This window comes from Buteo buteo, chromosome 1, assembly GCF_964188355.1.
Source record: "Buteo buteo chromosome 1, bButBut1.hap1.1, whole genome shotgun sequence".
Classification (NCBI taxonomy): domain Eukaryota; kingdom Metazoa; phylum Chordata; class Aves; order Accipitriformes; family Accipitridae; genus Buteo; species Buteo buteo.
In genome coordinates this window covers 33,704,761-33,728,239 of record NC_134171.1, presented here as the reverse complement: position 1 = coordinate 33,728,239, position 23,479 = coordinate 33,704,761, and the positions used below count along the sequence as shown (strand labels likewise).

Sequence of the window (23,479 nt, the reverse complement as noted above, 5' to 3'; positions counted from 1 at the left end):
GACTAACAATGATAGCCATGTATTAAAAAGCCATAAACTGGGATTTCTTCATGGTTATCTCAGTGCACAAAGAATAATTCTGCTTCAGATTGTACATTTATAACCTTGGCCATCCATTGTGATGCTTCTGTATTCCTGCTGTCATTCCACAGTGGTAGGATTTCAGGAGGTTCAATGGTAGAGGAGACATTTTTGTGGCCATATTTCTTCTAGCAACTTCTTGCCAAATAGCATGAAGCTAGATTTTGAACTCTCCCAGATTCAGGAATGTACTGAACAGGTAAATTCCAAACACTCTTAGTGGTAGCCAACAACCTGTCCCATACTAAACTATCTATAACATCTAACAGTGAAATGTATAAATTTGAATTGGACCATTCTCTGTGAGTGAAAAGGAGGCATTATATCAGCACCAAAAATATTTGCATCCAAGGATTTGGTAAAATTTCTTTGCCAAGTGCCAGTAGTTCACTCACATGACTAGATCAACACTTTCTTCTCTTGTGACACCTGGATAGCAGACAATTCTCTGGGCGTAAATTTGCAGTAAGACTTTAAGGCCACAGTAGCTGATGAACTATCATTGTATTTCTGTAAGAAGTTCTTGCTCTGTGAATATGGAGTGTGGCTTTTTCTGCTTTGAAAACATCTATAGCGTCTCTTGTGTGCAGATTGTCTGGTCTCTAGACCAGTAGAAGTTGTGCTCACATTGCAACTTATTGTTCAGGTGAGGCTCTCACTTCCTCTGTGCAGTGGCCCAAACTTCTGGGAATCAAATGATCTCTAAGAGCTCTACTCTTTCATCTCTCTCACTATCCCCCCCAATCCCATTACCACATTCACTACTTTGAGATGTTAGTGAGGAAGACTTACTGCCTTTGAAAATCAGGCCAGGTACAGTTCCTGCCCATTACACTTTTTATAACTCCCCAGTTTTGTGGGAAAAATCTACCATCGGAGTACATAGAAATTTGCCAAAAAATCAAGAATGCTAAAAAATAAATAGAATAAAAAAGCTAACAAAAATTTAAGACTTTCTGTATTGCTAGGCACACTTCCAACACATCAGTCTATTCAGTGTGGACTTTCCCATGCCCGGTATAGAAGCCAGAAGTGTTACTGCACATTAATAGTTAGCCTTTACAAGCTGTGTCAGTCTTCTTGTCCACAGGGACTGATGCTCACATATGGGGGTGGGGGTGGATCTGGCAGTGCAATGTGGGAGCCAGCTCCTCTCAGAGAAATCTGAAAGTGGTGAAGGTCATCCAAAAGTGGCCCAGACCGTCACTGTCACTCCAGTCTGCAAAAGTAGCTCCCCACTGAATTTGATGCTGAGTCTTGCCTAGCTTGTTATCAGAATACTTTCACAGGAGTGTGATCTAGCCATGTTATGAGAGGTGGATGGATGTTATTCCTCTTTTAATCTACAGGGGACAGTACACGGGACATTCACACTGTAGAACTATAGGTTTCTAACTTAGGTAGTCTGCCTGTCTTGGCTCCTCCAGAGCATCAGTCAGAGCATCAGTGTAATTTAGATGCACTGAATGGATCCCTCCAGCCTGCACTGAGAACTTATGGAGCTTTCCAACTCAGCCTCTTAAATCATGGGCCTAAAGTGGGGTTGTGTGAAGTGTGGCATGGAATGAATTGCTGCAAGCTAGTTGTTTTTTCTTTCTTTTTTGGAAAGGGGAGAGCATTGGAGTGACAACAGAAGCAAAACAGTTTTCACTGCTGACCACTCCACCCCCACGTCATAAGGATACAAGGAGAAGTTCACTGTTGTTCTGACTCATAGCATGCAAAACTAAAGAATGAGGTTCGGTCACTGAGCACTTGCTGTAAGAGGTGTTAGGTAAAACCTGCTAGTAAAAAGGTGTCAAAGATTGTACATATCATAATACTAAAGCTGCCAACTTGGGAATTGCCATTCATTGAACAGATGTACTAACTGCAAACTTATTCAAAGAGAAGAAAAAGTTCCTTTTATTCAGGTTTCAATTTTGTAAGGTGCTGCACGCCCCCTGGAAAGTGCTGACACACTTCAATCCTCCCATTTAAAGGACTGGGAGTCTGGGTGAGTTCGGCGCACTGCAGGTTAGATTCATAATCAATACATAATATCTTCCATAAAAAGGGAAAGAATAGTTCAGAGTGAAGGAGGGTGTGGGTTTGTTCAGAGAAACAAGGACTTGCAGCTGCCTTATACAATGTATTATCCAGCAACCATAACAGAAACATATTTTCTATTCTTAGCACTACTTAACATACTTTTTTTTTTTTTTTTTTTTTTTTTTTAATACAGCTTGGAAGAGACTTTGGTGTACTCCCTTCCAGCAATACTCTGATGCATTTGTTATGACTCCTGCTGAATAGGAGCTTTCATCCTCTTCTCATTCGCACCCTCCAAATAAGGCTAAATTTAGCAAGGTGTTTTTAAAAAGAGGTCTCAGACTAGCTGCTATTTAGTGCTATGCCAGAGGTTATGTTCAAGAGAAGAAAGGGTGGCAGAAAACATCTGAAATACAGCTATTTTTTACCAGTTTTCTCTTTTTAAAAACTAGGAATGTCTCAAGTTGTACAGATCAGAGAAGTCACACAGAGAAAAAGCAGCTACTTCACACACTGCTGCCAGTAAGAATAAGCACGTGAAAACTCCTGTGCCTTAAATTGCCTTGTTAAATGCAAATTTTAAAAAACCCCTCATACATTCCAAGTACTAGATAATGCATTTTACCAAATGGGGAAACAAAATATAGTTTTGTTATTCTTTTGATATACTAACTGGTTATCTCTGACTACTGCATTCTCCATCCTTTGAGTGATACCACAGCAGTAAATTCTCAGGGGACAAAAAATCATAATCTGTGCCAGGCTCCAACAAATATCTAGCATTGAAATCTGTTGAAAAACCTGTAAGTAGAAATCTGGATTTAATTCAATGTTGTGAAATCAGCTTCTTGGATGGAATCCTGGACCTGTTCAACTCTGTGGGAGTTTCATAGGGGGAGGGCATACTTCATTGTCTTTGTAGTATTTAAAATACCTGCTCCAAAATCTACAGTTACCAAGGTAATGTAAAACCATAGTATGCTTGTAAGAAGAGAGCTATGGATGAAATTATGAGATGCACTGTCTGCTATAACCTTGTTACACCCTGGAGCAGAAAAGCTGTATGTCTCCTTGGTTGCTTTTGCTCAAGCCTGTGGAACAGCAAGGTTTGGTAGGTCAACTTCCTACAGTAATTTTTGGAGCAGGCCTTGGTCTCAGGCAGTATGATTTTCATATATCTGTAGACATTTTATTGCTGGCCAATGCTACTTCAGTGTACCTTTTTCTGAAGATTTCTAGCACTTGCACCTTTGCTGCCACAATAGCAGTGCGTCTTATTAGTTTTTGCAACTTGACTCTTCTATTCATTTGGTGAAGAGGGACTTATCACGCTTTTCAAGTGCAGAGGGTTACTGGCTCAGAAATCAATTAATCCTGTAATTTGTTTTGAGTTAATACACAAAAGCAATTTAGGAAAAGAGGAATCTGACTGCACAACTTCTGAGTACCCGTTAAGCTGTCCAGATGACAGACAGAATTCCTAACCCTTTCAATATGTATCAACAAAGAGCATAAAACAGAGAAGAATTTGGCACCCACAACTGGACTTCTCAGAGGTCTGAAAAAAAATCCAACCTTCTACTCTGTAATTTACTTTGTAATTTACTTCCTCATGTTAATAGTAATGTATTGGATCATATGGCAAATAGAATCTATCAATGAATTATTAATGCAATGAATACTGGAAAAATCAGTTTATGATGGAAATCAGTGTAGATTGTGAATATTTTATAGAAATGATGGAGCATAGAGTTTATGCTTACAGTTATTACCATATCAAAATCTAACCAAGGTCACTGTTGCGAGGGAGAACCACATGTGATTTAACAACTGGAAAATTACACAAGGTTCTAAATTACACAGACCTTGGATTTCTACTCTGTTAAATCTATATCACATATTTAAATAAGCACTCAAGGGCTTTGTTTGACTGATTGTTTTTTAACTGTGAAACATACTATTGTAATATATTTGCCAATATCAAATATGGAAAGAGATTCAGACAATAGAAATGAAGACTATGTAGCTTCATTTAGGCATCTGCTGATCATATCTTCTGCTTACCTTTCCTATCAGTTACCAAAACTTATGTTTTGATGGTCATGTTAAAATGATCACAGAAACGTCACAATGAAACACTATCCTTCACAGTAAAAGTATACTTGGGTGTTAATAAGTGGCAACCTAGCAAAAAGATTATGTCTTCCCCAAAAAGTGCATTTCTGTGCTGTTTAATCAACTCAGTTAAGTCTCAGGCAAAACAATGGAGGGCCCCCTTATCTTTCTAAATTTAACAAATTTTTTACTGTCATGCTAAAAAAGTTCACTTCTGAAGAGACACCTCTGGGATCTTTCAAGTTTCCCTTCAAATAAATGTTTAACCATAGGATATCCAGAGCTTTTTTTCTAAAAGTATATTTTTTTGAGGTTTGTGGCCCTTATAAATTCCATGTAGCAGGAATATTTCTTATTGTCTCCGTGTTTCTCTTATCTAGTTCACCTTTCTTTTGTCCATTTCTGCATTACACTGAGAAGAGAAACAAAAGCCAAACAAACAAAATAACTATACTTCTCCACAAATAGAGAATTAAGGATGAAAATTTAAAAAGTAAGTGGAATACAGAAGAAATTAATTAGCTCCTTTGCTTTGGGAAACATACCAATAAAGGGCTTGTCCAACAAGAAGTAGATACCTTGCCAAGAAAAGAGAACACCAAAACCCAAAACATCTATGAGACAAAATTACCTTGAATTCCAATGTTTTCTTGCATGATTGTGCAAACACTTGCTGAACTTTCCTTCTTGCAAAATATAACAGTGAGATTAAGACTTCAAATAATTAATGAAATATAAATATTTTCTAAGATCATTGAGATTGTAACACAGAAGCTATGCTTGTACACTTGGAGATTTAGAGAAAATGTCCTCTGAAGTTTATTGTCCATATAACAATATGTAATGAACACTAAGACAGACATTTCTGAAGTTTAACATATGTGGAACAACAAGGCAGGGAATCTTCCCCAAACACCAGTCCACGGAAGTACTTCTACCTTTTCAATTTGACAATTTGTTTTCTTCTTTCTTCCTCCCTCTTTCCCTGCCCATCAGATGTAGTCAGAGTCAGCAGATCTAGATCCACCTCAGACTAACTGTGGGACTGGTGGGAGGAAATTTCTGTAGTGGATCACTCCTTGACAGTGGAGAAACATGTATTGCCAAGTGCTATTCTCTTCCCCTCTGAAACAATCCCAGCATTTTCCCAGAGCATTCTGTTCTCAGGAAACTCCTGAGATGCCCTCATTCCTCCTGAGAACTACCAAACAGTATGCTAAAAAACTTAAGTTCTGCATGCCAGACAGCAGCCAGTTTAGGATTTGGCCGTTATCTTTACTGTGCTGTTCATTCTCAGCAAGAAAGAAGATGCCTATGGGACACAAGAGTGACCTGGGTGCTAGAAAAAAACTCACATAGTTACTCAGTTGTGTTAGGAAAGGGCTGAAGATGTTGTTGACAAGACACAGCCAAATAGCTTTCTACTTTTTGGGTATGTTGGGCTCACCAAGGGGTTCTGATTCACACTGAAGAAGACAAAGGCAGGTCAGGAACCATAGCAGGTATCCTGGGACAGCTTGTCAAACATGTTCACAGCACAAGAAGCTGTGATACCACAGCTGCAATAAGGAATACACTACATCAGAGGGTTTATCAACTGATCTTTATGTGAGGGTCCATCACCTGATCTTTACATGAGAGTCCAGGCTGACAACTCTGGCCCATCTGAGATGTCTTCAACTTTGAGAGGCTATCACAGCAGCTGAATCATTAACCTCATCCCCAGCCACTGTCCCTGCAACATCAAGAAGGACAGAAAGGGGAAGAGACAGGCACCCTTTGCTGGGCAGGGCATGAATATCTCAAGCAGCTACCAGGAATAGCTCTTCTATATACATCATGTTGACGTAGGATAACAGGAGTCTTTAACAGTAGTTTTCTGTGCTTCCAGCTTGGCTTTGTGACAACTATGGATGAAGTTTATAGTCACACTGGTAATTTCCTAATGAAAAGTGGTCCATATAGGCATGCATGTGTGTCCCCTGCCCCGACCATGTGCTTCCCTCTGCCAAAGTGACACTACTCCTTGGGATTATGGAAAACAGCTTTGCATAAATGGAAAAAAAAACCACACCAGTTACAACTGGCAGGGATGCCATGTGTTCTGCTTATAAATAAAAACATAGTGAAGTAGCCTTTGCAACACCTCTCCTTCTTTTCAGCTCTGTTTTCACTATCATTTCTTGAGCACACTGGGGGCTTAAGTCAGGGATATCTTTCCCCATAGTCCTACAAGCAGGGAAAATGTCTGCCTGTAGTTCAGTCACACTGGCAAGCTCCTCAACCCAAAGCTGGGTCACGCAAAGATTGTCAGAGTCCTTGTGTCATTAACAGTTCAGCAGAAAAAATGTTGAGCGCTTTGTGTAGCTTCTATCGGCTGCATGACTGCTGTTCAGTTACTGTTTGGCATGGCAGGGAAGGAACTGTCCAGACACCACCCTGTATAGGTTTACAGAAGGAAGGACCTCGAATGAAACAAGGAGCAGGACCTATGGAAGCAGACAATCTTCCTTAGGGAAATGGTTCATTTCTACCAGTGTGTACGCTGATGGGATGAAAATTTAAGTGTGGTGATTCATGGCAAAGATTCACAAAGAAGCCAAAGAGAAGGAGACAAGGTAAGAGATCAAGACCATTGTGGAGGAGACACATGAGTTTCATGACCCTGCAGGTTAAGGCATATCAGGTTCAGATTCCTTATCTGGTCTCACGTTAGTCTTCCTCTTGGGGCAGCCACCTGATCCTTCAGGCCCTCAAGAGTCTAGAGGCAGCTTTGCTACAAGCTCCCACACCAGCTGGGGAGGAGGCAATGTCAGAGCATGCACTCCACAGCCCAAATTGAGTGAAGAACAGCTGTTTGGAAGCCACATAGGACGTAACACTTAGTTAAATCCTTTCGAGAAGAAAGTTTCTGTTTTCCTTTTTCTGTTCATTGGACACATAGACTTTTGTTTATTTTACTTGGCCAGTTTGGGTCCATTTTCTTTAATTCTGCTGACTACACTAATATTTAATATAGTATTACATTCCTGACAGTGCTTACTGGCCATGTTGACCAAGGTATTTCTATGCAAGTACCAAACATTGTAAAGTTTTATTTTGTGACTAAGTTCTGCAGTACCGTCTTATGCTATGGAGAGTATAAGCATTTACTCTGCTTAGGCCTGCTCCTGCTTTAAGGTTCAGGTGTGGGCAGCCCACTGGGAAGGGATGTCTGAGGCCAATAAACAGCAATAGATAAAGCGCAGTAGGCAGGTATAATTTTGCTGGCATTAGACTACCAGCACCTAGTTTATCCTTCAGTGTCCTCCAGCATAAACTAAAGTGCTGGAATAAATGCTCGCTTTGGGCTCTAGAGGAAGCTGGCCGTAAGCTTGCAGGCTGTCTGAATGCCCCTGCTGTAGCAGGGAGACGTATGCTGCAAGTAGTGCCTAGCTCAGTGGATGCTGCTGTACCCCAGAGGGAAGAGGGTGCCAGCTTCTTTGACTCTGAAAAATTAAAAATTTCAGAAGACATGCCATCACAAGCCTATAAATGCATCAGTTAGGTGGGGACAACATGGGTGAGAATGTAAATACTGCTGATTTTCCTGCTGTGAATTTTGACAATGACTGAAAGTTGTCGTGTTCTTGGGGATGCTGCCAATGCTGACGAAATGATAGTAGGAGCTGTCTGTGATGACCACACTGACAATGACCACACTATTGTGGAAACTGGCTGGCTGCAACAAGCATGACTGGGCAGTCATGGAGGTCTACAAACTGGTGTTCACCCTCTTTTCCACAGAGATAAACGATGAAAAGGAAGTATATTGGTGCTGAAGGGCAGGCAGTAACTAGAAATAGAGGCTTTCAGATATGAAACTTCATATCTGCAAGTTCTGCCCCCCCCCCCGATAGTCAGCTTGGGCTACAATGATACAGTCCCATTCCTAGCTTTATAGAGGCAAAATCTCTTCTGACTCTGAGGAGATCACAGTGGACTCCAACCAAAGCCCAGACTAGGACCCAACATTCTGCTCTTTAAGGAGTATTTCCTCACTAGATACCTCCAGCCACGCTAGCAGCAGCTTCTGTATGATGATCAAATCTGGATATGTGTTGGGTTCCCCTTTGGCATGCTCCAACAGCATCAGGCCAGCTGCCATAGCCTGGCTTGCAATACAGCAGCAGCGAGCTGTAGCACCTCTGAGGCAGAGGGAAGGACTAGAAAGGACGAGACGCAGGAACATTGCTCTTACATAACCTAGTGATGTGTAACGTGCACGAGGCAGATGGCTGGCAAGTATAGACACAGAGAGGTCTGCCCTGTGTGGGCACCAAGACCATGGAATAGCTGTTGAGCCAGTAGGATGTGAATGGTTGTCCTGAGACTTGTACAGACGTAGATCAGCATTAGAGATGTAAGCTGGCAATTAACAACTCACTCGGTTCAGTTGTTCATGTTGTGGCATGCAGCAAGAATACAGTGTAGATATATGCTTTATGTGTTGACTATAATCATTAAGTTAGTTAACTTTTAACCTCAGAGTGGACAGTTATGTACAACCATATCTGTAGCTATCTGCAGTTAATGATACATCTCATCTCACACATATTTTTTCTAGAGATTGCATCCTTTCCACTCAGATGAGGACCTTTCAACCATGATAATTCATGTACTCTGATTGTGACCAGTGAGCAAAAGTATGTTGGAACAATATCTTGGACATTCCACTCTGGGAACAGATTACGTCAAACACTGTCTTCTCATGCATAACCCATGAAAATAATTGACAGAGATCAAGAACACAAATTTAATACTACACAGGGTGAGAAACTTTCAGGAGTTAGAGAAAAGACATTTCCTGAGCCTCAGAGCTTTCAGCCTGGGAATGCCAGAAGCAGGCAAACTTTCTTCACAACCCACCCCAAAATTTAATTTTCTCCCCAAACTCAAGAAGCAGTAATGGAATCCAAAAAATACTGACCAGGTGAAAGTGAACAAAGTAATTCAGGTACAAAACCAGACAAGATTTGGAAAAGCACATGTGAATTCAATCATAACACCCTTTCAGTCTGAACACTGAGGTTTCTATGACCCTTGTTTAATCAGCTATTTCTCAAAAACTAAATTGCTTGTCAGTAGTTTAAAGATTATCGTGTAATCTGAACCTTCTTTTCACAGAAGGTTAGTAAGTGAGACTTCACTGACAACTTTCACAGTGTCAGCTTATCTCCTTAATACTACCATAGATAAGGGGCCCAGGCAATCACTTGAAATTCAGAAGGATTTCAAGAGGCATGAGTCAGCCAAAACTGATTCTGGCCACTTACTGTGATGGCTGCTTGTCAGTAAGATGGTAGGATTCACATCAGTTTCAGTTGTTCTGCATGGACATTCAAAGAATTGTGTTTCACTTTAGCACCTTATTTAAAAAAACAACAAAACCCACCTAATCTTAAGGTTTCCTTTTAAAGTGCAGACAGAAATAAATGATTTGTCTCAAAAATATGCTTTCATATGGTGTGAATTTGGGATAAGAAGCAGCATTTCAGTCAAGTTTTTACTATGTATTTTTGGGAAACAAATGCCTTTTTTTTGTTTCCCTACATACAGCATTGGACCTTCTGTAAAGTTTGGAGAGTAAACAAAAATAATTTATTGCCATCGCAAACTCATGCATAAATCTCATAACTGAAAAGGCCACATTTGCTTCACTGAATTATGATCATCATAGTGCAATGAGGACTTTCAAGACGAACTAACTCTTCAGTATTTTAAACATAACTTTAGCTAATTCTTATACGAAGACCATGGGATATATTTCCTCTACTATCCACTTTTTTTTTCTTCTCTGTTCTTTTTTCCCTAAACCCAAATATACCATGTCCATTTCTTTTTCTTCATGTTGGTCTGCTTTAGGCAGACCATTAATTAATACAGTCCCATAAGTTATGAAAATTTTCTTTGTGAAAATGTTGGAAGCTGCCTTGCTATCATGATTTTATTTTTCATTGAACAATACTACTTCAGACTACACGGAGTTGTGGTCTGCTTTGAACGCAGTAGTCTTATTTTCTTCTCCTAAGTTGTTGCTGAGCCTGTGACTGAATGTTTCAATGGAAAGGGTCTGAGAAGATAAAAATGGATTCTTTTTTTTAAATTTTTTGTTTTAATATCAGTTAAGGCAATATTTCCTGCCTAAGATTCTGGGTGAGGTTGTCAGAGTATCACAGATGCTACAGTTTGGAGAATCCCTACATGACTAGGAGCTGGGACAGCTTCCTAACAATTCTTCTCAAAGAGAATTCAATTACTCACTGTCACTCATGGTTGATACATGACTGTAGTGAAGCCACTTACAAAATATCCAATTCCCATTTTTAAGTAGGGGAAACAGATTTTTCTGCTAGATTTTAATAAAAGAAATTCTCTCATTTAACAGACAGTTATCACTTTGCCAAAATCTTACTGGTTTCCTCAATTGGTGGAATCCTCACAGGAGTAACTGGACATATATCTTGAGTCGTTGTAGAATTTTATCTGTTTTATTTCTCCACTATGCATTTCAGGCCAGTTATTATATGTCTGGCCCGATATCATGTATCTTCTATGATGTATCATGTATCATATATCATATCAGTTCATCTATCTGTAGAACAGGATCAAAACCATTCCAATTTCCAGAGGACTGCTGGCATTCTTTCCTGAATAAATTTGCTTTTATAAAAATGCAACAATGTTTTATAACAAGGCAAAATCAAAGATTGCTTTGAGTAATTCTTGAAGGAAATGTTAAAAGGTCAAACCTAGTAACAGTTAGCTGAGTTAAACAATAAAGTGAAAGTTGCTCCCGGCATCCCTTACCTTGTCACATGCAGCTCCTGCTAGATTAACTGGGGGAGAAGTTTGCGTGTCCAAGTGCATTTGCCATGAGAAACTTGCATGTTCCCCTGAAAAAGTTCAAAAGTTATGAAACAAATATAAACAGACACACTGTTTCTGAACCCATGGTACTGATTATCCTGGGTGTAAACACTAACAAGACACCTACAAATTGCATGTGTGCTTTTGCACCTTTGGCTGTTTGGCTGCTATCAGTAGTGGCAATAGGCAATAGGTAACAGGCAAACAGGAGTTCTGATGCTACAGTGTGTGAGTGCCTGCCACATCTTCTGAGCGAGGGAAATTACCCCACCTCACCAGCCTCTACATCTTCTAAGTGAGGGAAATTACCCTGCCTCACCAGCCCCTAGCCCAACTCTTCTGGGTTCGTTTTCATGTGTTTTTCATTTTCCCCTTTTACTCTTTAACTCACCTGGTTCCCTGTCACCACTCACTTTCAGCTGTCCCCCTTGCCCCTGTATCACATGGGAAGCCAGTTCATCACACAAAAATAACTGAAAACTAGACAGGCAAAACAAAGCAAACACTGCAGCAAGTTCATTTGGCTCACAGACACCAAAGCCAGATAAACACCAAGCCAGAGCATAGGCAGAGGGAGCTGCAGGGCTGGAAGCAGAAGCAAAGAAGAAGGAAAAACAAGCTAGTTCTCTCCCTTGCTGCACTGGAAACAGTTCGTTCAGCTCAGCCATACTGTGAGCCTGTTACAGATCCATGCAGTAGCGTAGGGCTGGGGCATCTCTGGGATCCTGGCACCAAAGAAAGCTCATCTGGAAAGAAGCTGTAGCACTACAAGGCTACAGTGCCTGCTGAGGGCACGTGCTCTTAATGTGGTTTTGTGTTGGAAAGACAATGGCTAAAATTCTTCCTCAAAAGGCTTCTTTTTTCTTCAGTACTGTGGGTCTTCCTAGGATTCTCGTGCATTGGGGTATTAAAAAAGGTGAGAAGCTGGTCTGTATTAGGTCATACAGCTTCTGTGGCAGACTTCTGCTAGGAGGTTCTGCCACTCGCATCGACATTAGTGTCCAAAGTCCTTAAATAAACAAACATGAATTTGTGAGGTTTTGGCATTTGTATCTCAAAAGGCTGTGATAGTGTGCTCCACCAGCATGTTCCTGAAGAATTAATCTTTATCATTTCACAAGTGGCGTGAAAATGCCTGACAAAAGGAAATAAATTATAATTTTGTTGCCTTATGAAGGGGTTAAAACAGCAGAGCAGCACTGTGAAAATGGGGGAAGAGAAGAATTTTCAAACTACAGAGCAGATACGCCTAAAATGTGTATTATTATGGTGTGCTGGTCTTGTTAATCCATAATTACCAATTTACAAGTCACATGATTCTTTATTGTATTACTGCTGTAGATATATTAATTTCAAAAATGTATTAATGTATTGTACTTTATGGTAAAACCCAGTATTGTTTCCCTTTTTTCTAATATAAAAAGTCTATTTTGCCATGGATCTTACTGGATATTTCCATATAGAAGAAGACCGATAAAAAAGTCAGTTGACTTTGATGTAATCGTGTTTGGTTTGTTTGTTGTTTTCAACAAATAATGTACGAAGACCTGTATGCTGAATTGCAGGAGAAATTGTTGCTGCCCACAAACCACTTCTTACCAGCACTGAGTCCGGAAGCATTTCCTTGGTAAGATGCCAAGCAGGGTTTCTTTGCTCCATTCTTATCCAGAAATCCAGGGCTGCGCTCAAACCGGTGCTGTCTGCCTTTAGCCCACAGTAACGTGGGCTGACCCCAACCTCCACGTCTTCATCCCACATACCAGCCTCTTTAGGTGGAGGATTCTGTCACACTGACTATAGTTGTCCCAGCAACAAAGCTGTTATTCCACCAATTTCAAGTTAATTTCTTCCCTATGTGATAGTATTTAATATACGTCTATAAAGGTGAATGACCATCTGTAGACTACAATTTAAAATAAGTATTAATACAAGTACATAAATTTATTCTTTGAGTTTGTATTATATTAAAATGCAGCCTACAGGAAACCACCTTTAAACTAGCAAATATAACCGTAAACCACAAATAAATGTATAAAGCCTTCCAGATCTAATATGATGATTCAAATCCAGGCCAGGTGGGTAGTAACAGATGCAAAATGTCTGAGCATTCAGGCGACTCCATTGAATATAATAGAAATTTTTACATAGTGGAAGTGAAACATGTGCTTTCAGGTTTTACTGGATGCAGCTGAAAGCTGATTCTACTGCTTATAGAAAATAAATACACTACTATCATTCTAGCCCTCAGTGACCGGCCTTGTCCATGTGACATTAATCAAGAACTTTGTTGAGAGCTGCAGCAGATAGGTCAAAACCTATGTGGGCATGGCAATTTAATTCTCCTGCCCCTACATCTTAGTTGAGTCAGAGCAGTAGACTATGGAGTGTCATTTTTTTGTTGTTACCCTCATTGTACCTCTGCTGTGGACAGAGGATTTCACCTCCAGGACTGTTAAGATAGCAGTTTGCATGAGCGTGAAATGCAAATGAAAAATGTTAGAGAATTTTTAGAAGGTTGTGCTTACTGCAGCTTTCCATGCCAATTGCAGTAGGCATAACTTTCATCTAAACCTAAGTTCTGTTTATAGCTGCACTCACCCATTAATTATTTTACCAGCCCAAGACAGGTCAAAAACTCTGGCAGTATATTGAGCAACTGATTGCTACAAAAACAGTTTCCTCTGAGCAATGTCTTAGTTTTGCAACTATTGATGACTGTGAAGCAGAGATAAAATGTATTTTCACTTAAGTCTGAAAGTCTTCTTGCCATCAACAGCAGGACTTGAACTTGGCTGTAATGAATCACAAGATATACCAAAAGAAAAGTAAATATCTCTGGGGACTGAAAGGATAACTGTGCTTTCTTCCAACTTTACTTACTGGCAGTAGCAAATGCCAAAAGACGATAATGTATGCAGTGAATCACACCAGCCATAACTACAAAGGAAACATATTTCGTGGTTGGTTAATTCTTAATTGATTCTGATAGCTCTGGGCTAAAATAGAGAGCAAAATATGTCACCAATCAAGAGCCTTGTGAAGTCCACACTATGCAATTCATGCACTTTTACGGATGCTATCCAGTGAATTTTCAAGCAGAAAGTGGTATTTCCAACCCTCATTTCAGATCTGAGTGAACAGAGTGAAATGGAATGATTAAGAACTCCAAGAAGAGAAGAGTTTTCATCCAGTTGATGGTGTGTCAGATTATGGTCACACCAGCCACTCCTGCTCAATGACAGCAATTGAACTATGAGAGAAAGAAGGGCAGAAGTGGGCTAAAAGAGGGATGGGAGGAAGCAGAATGGTCAAATCTGGGGATGACTTATATTCCACTCATGATAGTACACCTTCTGTCTCCTCTAACCAAAAAGTTGGCATAAAAAACCTCTCATAGCAAGAAAGTGGTGGGATTGGAGAAACATGGGCAGGACTGGAGCCAGTGCAGCTATACCTGCTGTTCCCCTTCCCCTGGGGTAAAATGCATTCACAGTTTTTGTTAACCCCATGTTATTTTCAGCCCATATTTCATCTTTCACAAAACAAATTAAGCTTGCTCTGTTCTCTGCAGGCACAAGGAGATATGTAGGCAGCTTCTGGTGCTCTGGAGCAGAGCACTCTCGCCATGGCCTTTGGGTGGTTTGATGGGTCTCCACATTTGTTTTTATCTCTTGATGAGGCTAGTCCCTATTTGTGAAGAATTGCTGGAATACATTGACCAATATAGAATATCTGGGCATTTTACAAGCCTCAAAGGCTATGGCTTATCTGAAATAATATATTAGCACCTCTAATCATTTGCACATTGGCATAAACACTGAAAAGTTTCTTTTGTTGCTCACAATATGATAGCGATTCCGAGACAGTTAGAGATACCTGTTCTTCATCTTCGCACAGGTAAGCTGGGGAAACCAGTTCTGTAGCCTTTCTTTTTGCTCCAAGAGGTTACACATCTCTTGGACCAGGCAAGGCAAAAGATGGGGCAAGGAATTTCAGGCATGAGACTGAAAACTGTGTGTCACAAAAAAAATCTCCGGGTGTGCAAATCTGAGGAGGCAGTAAATTCGTGAATTATAGAAAACCAGACACGCAGACCTTGAGATAAACAAAATCCAGTGCTCCAGCTTCAGGAAGTGCAGCTTTTGCCTTTGAGATATTGTACGTGCCGGGCCAGGGAACAACAACAACAACAACAGCAGCAAAATGGGGGAGGCGATCTCCGACAGAGCTCCCTTTTATCTTTCTGATCTTCTCTTTCCCGAAAGAAAGGGCAGAGGGATGTAACCTTCGGAAAGACAGCAAACCGCCGCAGAGCCACCTCCAGGCTGTGCCTTTCGGTGCCCGGGGGGAGCCAAGCCGCCGCCGCGGATCCCCGCGGGCCGGGGCCGGGGCCGGGGCCGGCGCGGAGCATCCCCGCCGCCGGGGCAGCATGGCAGCTGCCGGGGAGGTGGAGCCAGCCCCTGACCTGCCAGCAGCGAAACACGGGCACATGAGCTGCCCTGGATCAAGCCTCCCTTTTCATCCTTCAGACCCGCGCCGGAAAGCGCTGGGAAAAATAAAGTAAAAATATATTACTTAAAAAAAAAAAAAAAAAAGTATATATGTCTAAAAGCAGGGCTGGCAGGAGAAAATAGGAGAGGGGCCAGGTGCGTACGGCCGCCTCTCTGCCGGCAGCGGGAGGTGGATGAGGAGCTGGGCTGGGCGCCGCCGCCATGGAGCACATCCGGATGCCCAAGGTGGGTGCCGGCCGGCGGGGCCGGGTCGGGGCCGGCGGGGAGAGGCCTCCCGGGGCCCCGGGCCGCGGCAGCATCCCCCCCACGGACCCCCCCCACTCCTGCCGGCTTCTGCTGCAGCTGAAGGGAGGCTTTAAGCGCAGCCCTGCGGGCGTCAGGCGGTGCGCAGCCACCCCCGGCGCGGTTCGCAGCCGCCTCGGCGGGGGGTGTTGGGGTTTTTTTTTTTTCAACCGGTTTGTTATCAAATCTGCCCAAATGCGCCGAGAGGTCAACGCGCTGTTTTGCGACGTGGGCTGAGGATTTGTCGGGCATTTTAGCAGCTGTTTATTCGGTCCCTCCCGTTAACGCCGACGCTGTCCCCGTAGGTGTCCAAAATGAGAGGTGTGTTGGATCTGCTCTTCAGGTGCCTGTAGTTTACCCCGGTATTTCAGACCTGGTGATGAATTTTGGTATGCCGACACTTGGGCAGTGTAATCATCCTTTTCATAGAGCTATCTGAGCACGAGGCCTGTGTTTGTTAACAAAATTGCCATCTTGCTCTAAGAAAGAAAATACAGTTTTGACACACAAAAATTTTAGATTAAAAAGGGTCATAAAAAAATGAACCAGAGCAATGTGTTAATCTGAAGTGGGGGTGAGATATATCTTCACATTTGTTTATTTGTTAACCCAAATCCCTGCGATTAACAATTTGTGTTTGATTTGTGCCTATTTGTTTATTATCAAGATTTAGTATGATGATATGAATTTGAGATGAGGGCCTCTTCTTACTTCATCCAGATTTTGGGGCCTTTAGGTGTTAAGCTGCAAATGTATTAAGAAGATAGGCATTTATAATAACTGCCTTTCCTTTCATCTCATTTCGTGTTCTATTATTTGCCTTTGTGGGAAGGAAGAATATTAGAATAGTAAGAATGTATCCTACTGCAGGTAGGAAACGATTAGTGAAAGTTGTCTGAACAGATGTTTCGGACCATTAGCTGAGGAATGCTGAAAGCATGAACGAGGAAAATAGTGAAAACAAATTAATAAGGGTAGGAAAAAAACTAAAAAGAAATGGCTATATTTGCTATGAATGGAAGGCCCAGGCAAGTCCCTGTTGCAGGCAATGGAAGCTTATCTGTCAGTTTTTCTACAAACAAGTCCTTAAAATGTTACTGTGTGTATGTAAAACCCATTTCTGTATCCGACAGCTTTGAGAAGGCATTGTACTGATGACTCAAATGCTGAAAATCTTACTCAGTGCGAGGTGATTCTGCAGTCTTGGTTCTTGGCACTCCCTTACATTATAGCTATGTTAAAAGCTATCTGTCTGATATAACAAAGCAGTTTGGAAGGCATGACTTAAAGGTACAAGTGATACAAAAATCCTTTAAAATTTCTTACATAAAAGTAGAAAATCCAGGACATTCAACATGAGTGGGGGTATTGAACTACTTCATCTCTCCAGTTACTCCTAAATACACTGGCAAGTCAGTGTATCTACAGTTACCTAGCAGAATTGTTATCTTTGATTTGCTTGCTCAGAAAACCCCAGCTTAAAATCAGCCACCAGAAGAGTGTTGGGTTTTTTTTGTTTTGTTTTTATTGAATTTGGTTTTGATAATTTGGATTTTAACGTTAAATGTTTTTCAATGCCAGCAATGTAAAAATAGGTAAGGGAAAGCTATGTGAGCATAGGGATATTCTCACTGTATCATGTGGTATTCGCCGGTATCACATTTCTTAACTCCAGCCAATTTTGTCCTGAGAGAAATTTGACAAGCAACTACCCTACTCTTTAAAGGTATTAATCTCAGAATAATGACACTTTCCTTGATTTGCAAACCCAGCCAAATGGAAAATCAAGATAAATCCCATACTTTAGAAAATTAATAAACTTAATTTCTGAAAACAAAATTCCTGCCCCAAGTAAAAGCTTTTTCTTCAAAAGGAAGTAAAAAAGGTCTCTACCCCATGAAGTCCATTAGGACTTGGCAATTTACTTTTTTTAATTGAAATTTAACTGTAGTGAGTGATGGTTCATAAATATTAAAGTAAATCTGATATAACATAACTGTCATAAAAAAAGCAGAAAGAAATTCCACACCAGTTGGACTAGTCATTCGTTTAGGTTACTACTCTGTCTGACAGTTGCAGAAGGAGAGCATGTAAACCTGGCCAACTTCTGCACCATCTCAGCACCCACAGTTGTGTCAGGGTCCAGCTCTTCCTAATTCAATTAGTGTCCATTTATGGACATCTCTGTGTGAGTTTGCCAAAGCTCCTTCTAAACATGCTGACAACTTCTGCCTCCACAACCTGCATGGAAACAATTTCCAGAAGATCATGGCTGTAAAAAATAAAATAAAAAAAAAAATAATTACTTTATCTGTTAAAAAATTCTTAGTAGTGTCATTCAGTAGCCCCTGCTCTAAGCTTTGAGGATTTGGTGAATAACAGCTCCACATTCACCTTATCCATGCCTTCGACGTAAATCTTGATCACAACCCACCAGATTCTGATAATTTCAGAGAAATGTCAACAATGATCCCAAGACCTCTTCCCTGTGTGGTAACTCTCAGTTCTGAGTCTGCAGTTGTATAGATATGGTTTAGGTCGTTTTTGTTGCAAGTACATCACTTTATGCCTATCTGTGTTGAAGCTCACCTGTGACTCTTTTGCCCACACACTCTGTCTTGCAAGGCTCTTCTGGAGTTTTCGTGCCACAGATAAAGCATTTGGCTCTCTAGTGATAGCTTATGATCATACACAGACCTGAAGATTTTGCTGTTTACTTTTTTATTCAGGTCACTGATAAAGTTGAATAAAACCAGTCCCAGCATCAAACTTTGTAGGTCTTCACTGTTGACTCTTCTCCATCCTGAAAAGAGAACCTTAAGCCCCGGTCTTTGCTTCCTGTCCTTTAACCAGATTTGGCTGTAAAGGGACCTTTCCTCCAGTACCATGGCAACTTAATTTCTCTAATAACCTTCAGTTGGCAAAAGCTTTTTTGGAACTCTAAATATATTATGTCCTCTGGGTCACCTTCACCCATGTGCTTTGTAGCAGCATCACAGGACTTCATCAGGACTTCCTGCTGCAAAAGCCATTCTGGTTCGTTCCCAACAGACTGTGTGTATCCACCTGCTCAACAGTCCTGTTCTTTCACATGCTGTTAACATAACTACATAATTTTGCTAATGATACATTGTCTAGTCTTTCACCAAAAGACATGATACCTTTAAGTCTAGTTCTGAAGAATTTAACTGCTGTCTCTCCTCACCAAATAAAAGTAGCAAGTCAACAGCAGAAATGGAAACCAGGTCTCTTGACAGTTGTCTGTTAGACAAAACGACTTCTCTTCATTATTTTTGACATGGTATTCCCTAGACCTTCTGGACCTTCCCTGGACCTTCTGAATAGCCAAGTTCCTAACACACTATTTTATCTACTGAACGCTATTGTTCTGTCATTATACTATTGGTAGAACACAGAGTGCATGTATGATGTGTGCTTATACATACATACATATGTAGTAATGACATTTTCACAAAGTAAATGCCATCCTATGTATGAAGGCTGTAATCTGAGTACATTTAAGAGTTGCTAACAGTCACTCATTGCTAAATAGAATCATATATAGCTCCAATAATCTTTTAAAAATTAAAAATTAGTAAAACCACTGTCTGCCATGAGTATGGATTGGGCAGCAAGATGGTTTATGTAAATGCCAAAACCCTAAATGTGACAGACTGCTCATAACGGTCATAAAAAATGAATAAGCAATACTTCTGCACAGACTAGAAGCACATCTTGTTAACATGTGTAGAGATATGTCTGGCCATGGACAGGTTGACAGATAAAGAGCTCTGAAGATAAGTTTACTTCATAGGGAGACTTTATGCACTGTTGCTAATCAGTTACTTTATTTCATTTACCACAGTTCCATAGCATTTGTCTTTGTATATTGGCAGCAGTCCTCCTGAATGCCCTTCTTATAATAAAGAATACATCAGATTTATCCCTGGTGTAACAGCTGTCTTCAGTGGAGCTGGCCCAGAAATTAGTTTGGCTCAGTATCTCTTGTTAATGCGATACTTGGGATGACTTGAGTTACTCGAGTGCTTTCATTTTTGTGATGTTATGGTAAGGTATTTCCTTTCAATGATCCCTTTCTCAGGCAGTTTAAGATATGCTGTCATTTCTCATGATAATGACAAATCTTTCTACCAGATGTATTACTTTCCAAAACAAATTTCCAGCATATGTAAATGAGTGTTGTTTCCTTTTGATTTAATTCCATTTTCCTTTCCATAGATTTTCATTCAAAAAGCTTTATAATACAACTCAATTTTCCCAATGTCTCCATCAGGAAACCCGTGTCATTTACATCCACTTTATATATGACTCATGTAAATGGCAAAATATTTGTCCAGGTGATCTCAAGGTCAATGGTAAAATTGAACTCAGCAAGCCTAATCTTTGATCTTCAACTACATCTGCTGGGTTGCTGGGTCTCCACCTATTTTTAAGCTAAGCTGTCATTTCTACCATTGCTTTCTGTGTGCCATCCATTGAGATAGGAGGTGATATTATAGTTAGGTTCTCCATATTCAGGCTACTGTTCTTTTGGGGAAAGTTCGATTTCACTTCAATGGTGAAGGAAGGTGGCAGCAGTCCTGAGGCAGTATCAGGAACTGCCTGGGGTTGTGGGCTGGTTGTTTTCCCTAGAAGCCAGGGAATGGAATACCACAGGCACTTCGCCATAGCGTTCCTAGCTCTTGGCTAAACTTCTATTTAGTTTGTTATTTAGGAAAGGCAGATGAGGTGAAGCTGGCATGGCTCTTGCCTTTTATTGGTGTTTTGGGTCATCAGCTTACAGTAGACACTTTACGGCAATCTCTTTTGAGTGCCAAGTTGATTTTCTGCTTTTCAAGTGTTGTGTAAAAGTGGACAGTATTCACTTTTCTTTTCTAAGTATACAGCTTAGAGCAGTGCAACTTACAGCTTAGCTGGTGCTTTCTGATTCCATAACTGTTTTCTGACTTTACATCATGGTTAGGAAATGTTTAAGCTATTCTGGGCCCAGACATGCTTAATGACTTCAAACATGTCATTCTCCTTGACTGCTTATATTCAAAGTGATGCATTAAAACATCTACACCAATTCTGGACACTTTTGGCTCTGATTTTGTGCATTACAGTTTTTTTCTTGTTAATAAATCTTCCCTATTTAGAATGCAATTTAGTTTTCTTAGGGTTCCATTTATTCCATCTTTGTGCTGTGGAACTTTGAGCACAAATGACAAATTTAATGCAAATAAGCTTTGTAATATACTATGCTGAAAAGCGTTCTGTGGTTTGGCAATCAAGACTGGAGGTGGGTAAAATTAAAATAGGAACTGCAGAGGATATCTAGGTGATGTGTGATTGGAATTTGCTCCTAAAATGTTTGTTTTGAATTAGAGTCATCAAGGGAGCTGCTTATTAGAGTCAGTTTAGATTTAACAAAATCTTGTAACAGCCATTATTCTCAAAAGATTTAGTCAGAAAATGGTCAAAAGGTCATGCAAATCATGGTTATTGTGCATTCATGATACCAGTTTCATTAATTTCCAACTCAAGGGTATTTTTTTTTCTAACCCACCTCAGAGAATTGTGGACATTTAAACTTTAGCTGTATTTGACTGAATGTCAGAACCACAGCCTAATTACTGTATGGATTACAAATTTGATACAAATTATATTTACAGTTTACCTCAGTCATAAATCATATTTTCATAGCTAACTTGTCTGGCCTATAATCCAGCTGGGGATTGCCCATCTCAGCCTCAGTTTTCTCATCACCCTTATCATTTAAGTCACTTAATATATGTTTTTGGAACTGGAGGAGGTCCAGAGCTGTCTTTGATTTGGGTGGGTTTCAAGATAATTTCATTATTAGTGAAATCAAACTAACTCCTGCTAAAAAGAAATATTGTGGTGTAATTTCAGTGAATCACATAGCCAGAATTGCTCTTTGGGTCTTGGATTTTCTCCTTCCCCACATCGTGGTTTAGTTTGGGTCATTCCCACTGTGTATGTGTGAATACCTGACTTTATCTTGTTATATTGGAAGATTTTGGCTGCTGTTTATTCCCCGAGCAGTATTTCCTTTTTCTTGTTCACTGATTTGGATGGTTTTTTTCTTTCTCCCAGGCTTGTCAGGTTGTAGTGTTGTTATTTTCCTTCTTTTGGAGTGTTTGGACTCCACCTTCTTTCCATTCTTCAGCTCTCATAATTTTATTTTGCCTTACCAGGAACTTTTCAATTAAATGATTTTAAATTGACATGTTCTTATTTACCAGCCCAAAATGAGTCACAGAAGGCCATTGTTGTCACTGAAGTTCTGTGAAAGCATCAGCAGGGTTCTGACAAAAATTTGCCTGTTTTCCTGGCTGTTTACCCAGGAGATTACTGGGGATCTGAGAACTGTCCAGTTGTCTGGACACTGTTCACTTCAAAGCAGCAGTGAAATTGGAGACTTTGGTGTTTCTGAGCTCCACAGTCCATGGTCAGTTCTGCAATCTGGAGACCTAACCATAGCTAGCTCTTGGCTCCTGGGTCCACAGTCAACGTCCTGCAACTCTCACAGCCCACACCAAGCCAGCACATCTCAAAGATCTGAGACTTGCATTTGGCTGGGGATTTGAGAACTTCGGTTCACCCTGTGAAACCAGGAACCTGGGAACTCTGGTAATTCAGGCTTGTTCACTATTAGGACACTAATTCGGTCTCCATGTGGTAGAGCTGAAGCCTTTTATTTTTTTTTTTACCCACAAAACTCCCCTTTCTAGAGCTTGGAGTTGGAAGTCTCACTTCTGAGCTTCAGGGTGCTCAGGGTTTTCAGGATGCCAACTCTCTAGGAGGGCTGTCAAAGGGATGGGAGTCTATCAAAGTAGGGGAGAGCAGATGAAATTTCAAGTTGTGAAATATTGCACTAAGTTTTCAAAATGAAGTTTGCTATTTTTAAACAGCCAAAAAATCTTCATCCAAAGTGAAAAACTTTGGAAGGCATAATTTTTCATACTGAAACAGAACATGTTTTCATCAATAGTTACTTCATTTTCCATTAGTTGCACCTGTCTTTGACTTTGCTGGAATTTTAATGTGAATAAATAAAATATTTCATTCATTGTGATTGTTCTGGAAATGCCTCCAACACAGAGAGATTTCAGATTTAATGTACCAGATTGAACCTCATCTTGCACCAGCAGGGACATTTTGGAAGGGTAAGAAAAAACTAAGCCAGAGCGATCCAAGGCACTGGCTATTTCTATTTGCCACACAAGCACTAGATGTACATTGCTTAGGGCAAGGAGCCAAACCAGCCTTGGCAGATTCAGCACAGGAGCACACCACAGTCTTCTGTGTCATTCTCTTTCCCCGATTTTGTTATCTATGTAAAATTTATTTGTGTTACAGATGTGTTTGGCACAACGATGTTATTCTGGTGAGGCAGTAGACAAAACCCTACATCCTGTTGCTGGTATTTCAAAATATCACAAAATTATCACACTTTTCTGCCTTTTCTTTGAGCTTGGAGTAGGTGGCACAGGTAAAACTGCTACATGATCCATAAAAATCCT

The 23,479-nt window shown here is 40.5% G+C and overlaps 1 protein-coding gene across 1 annotated transcript in view; it reads left to right on the top strand.

Moving 5' to 3' along the window:
• Positions 1-15,710: 15,710 nt before the first annotated feature.
• The window catches only part of MTMR7 (myotubularin related protein 7), a 50,546-nt gene continuing 42,777 nt past the window's right edge, over positions 15,711-23,479 (top strand). The window contains exon 1 of the mRNA XM_075026763.1: positions 15,711-15,872. Within this exon, the coding sequence (XP_074882864.1) occupies positions 15,849-15,872 (24 nt within the window). The 5' untranslated portion in view covers positions 15,711-15,848. The remainder of the gene's footprint in view (positions 15,873-23,479) is intronic.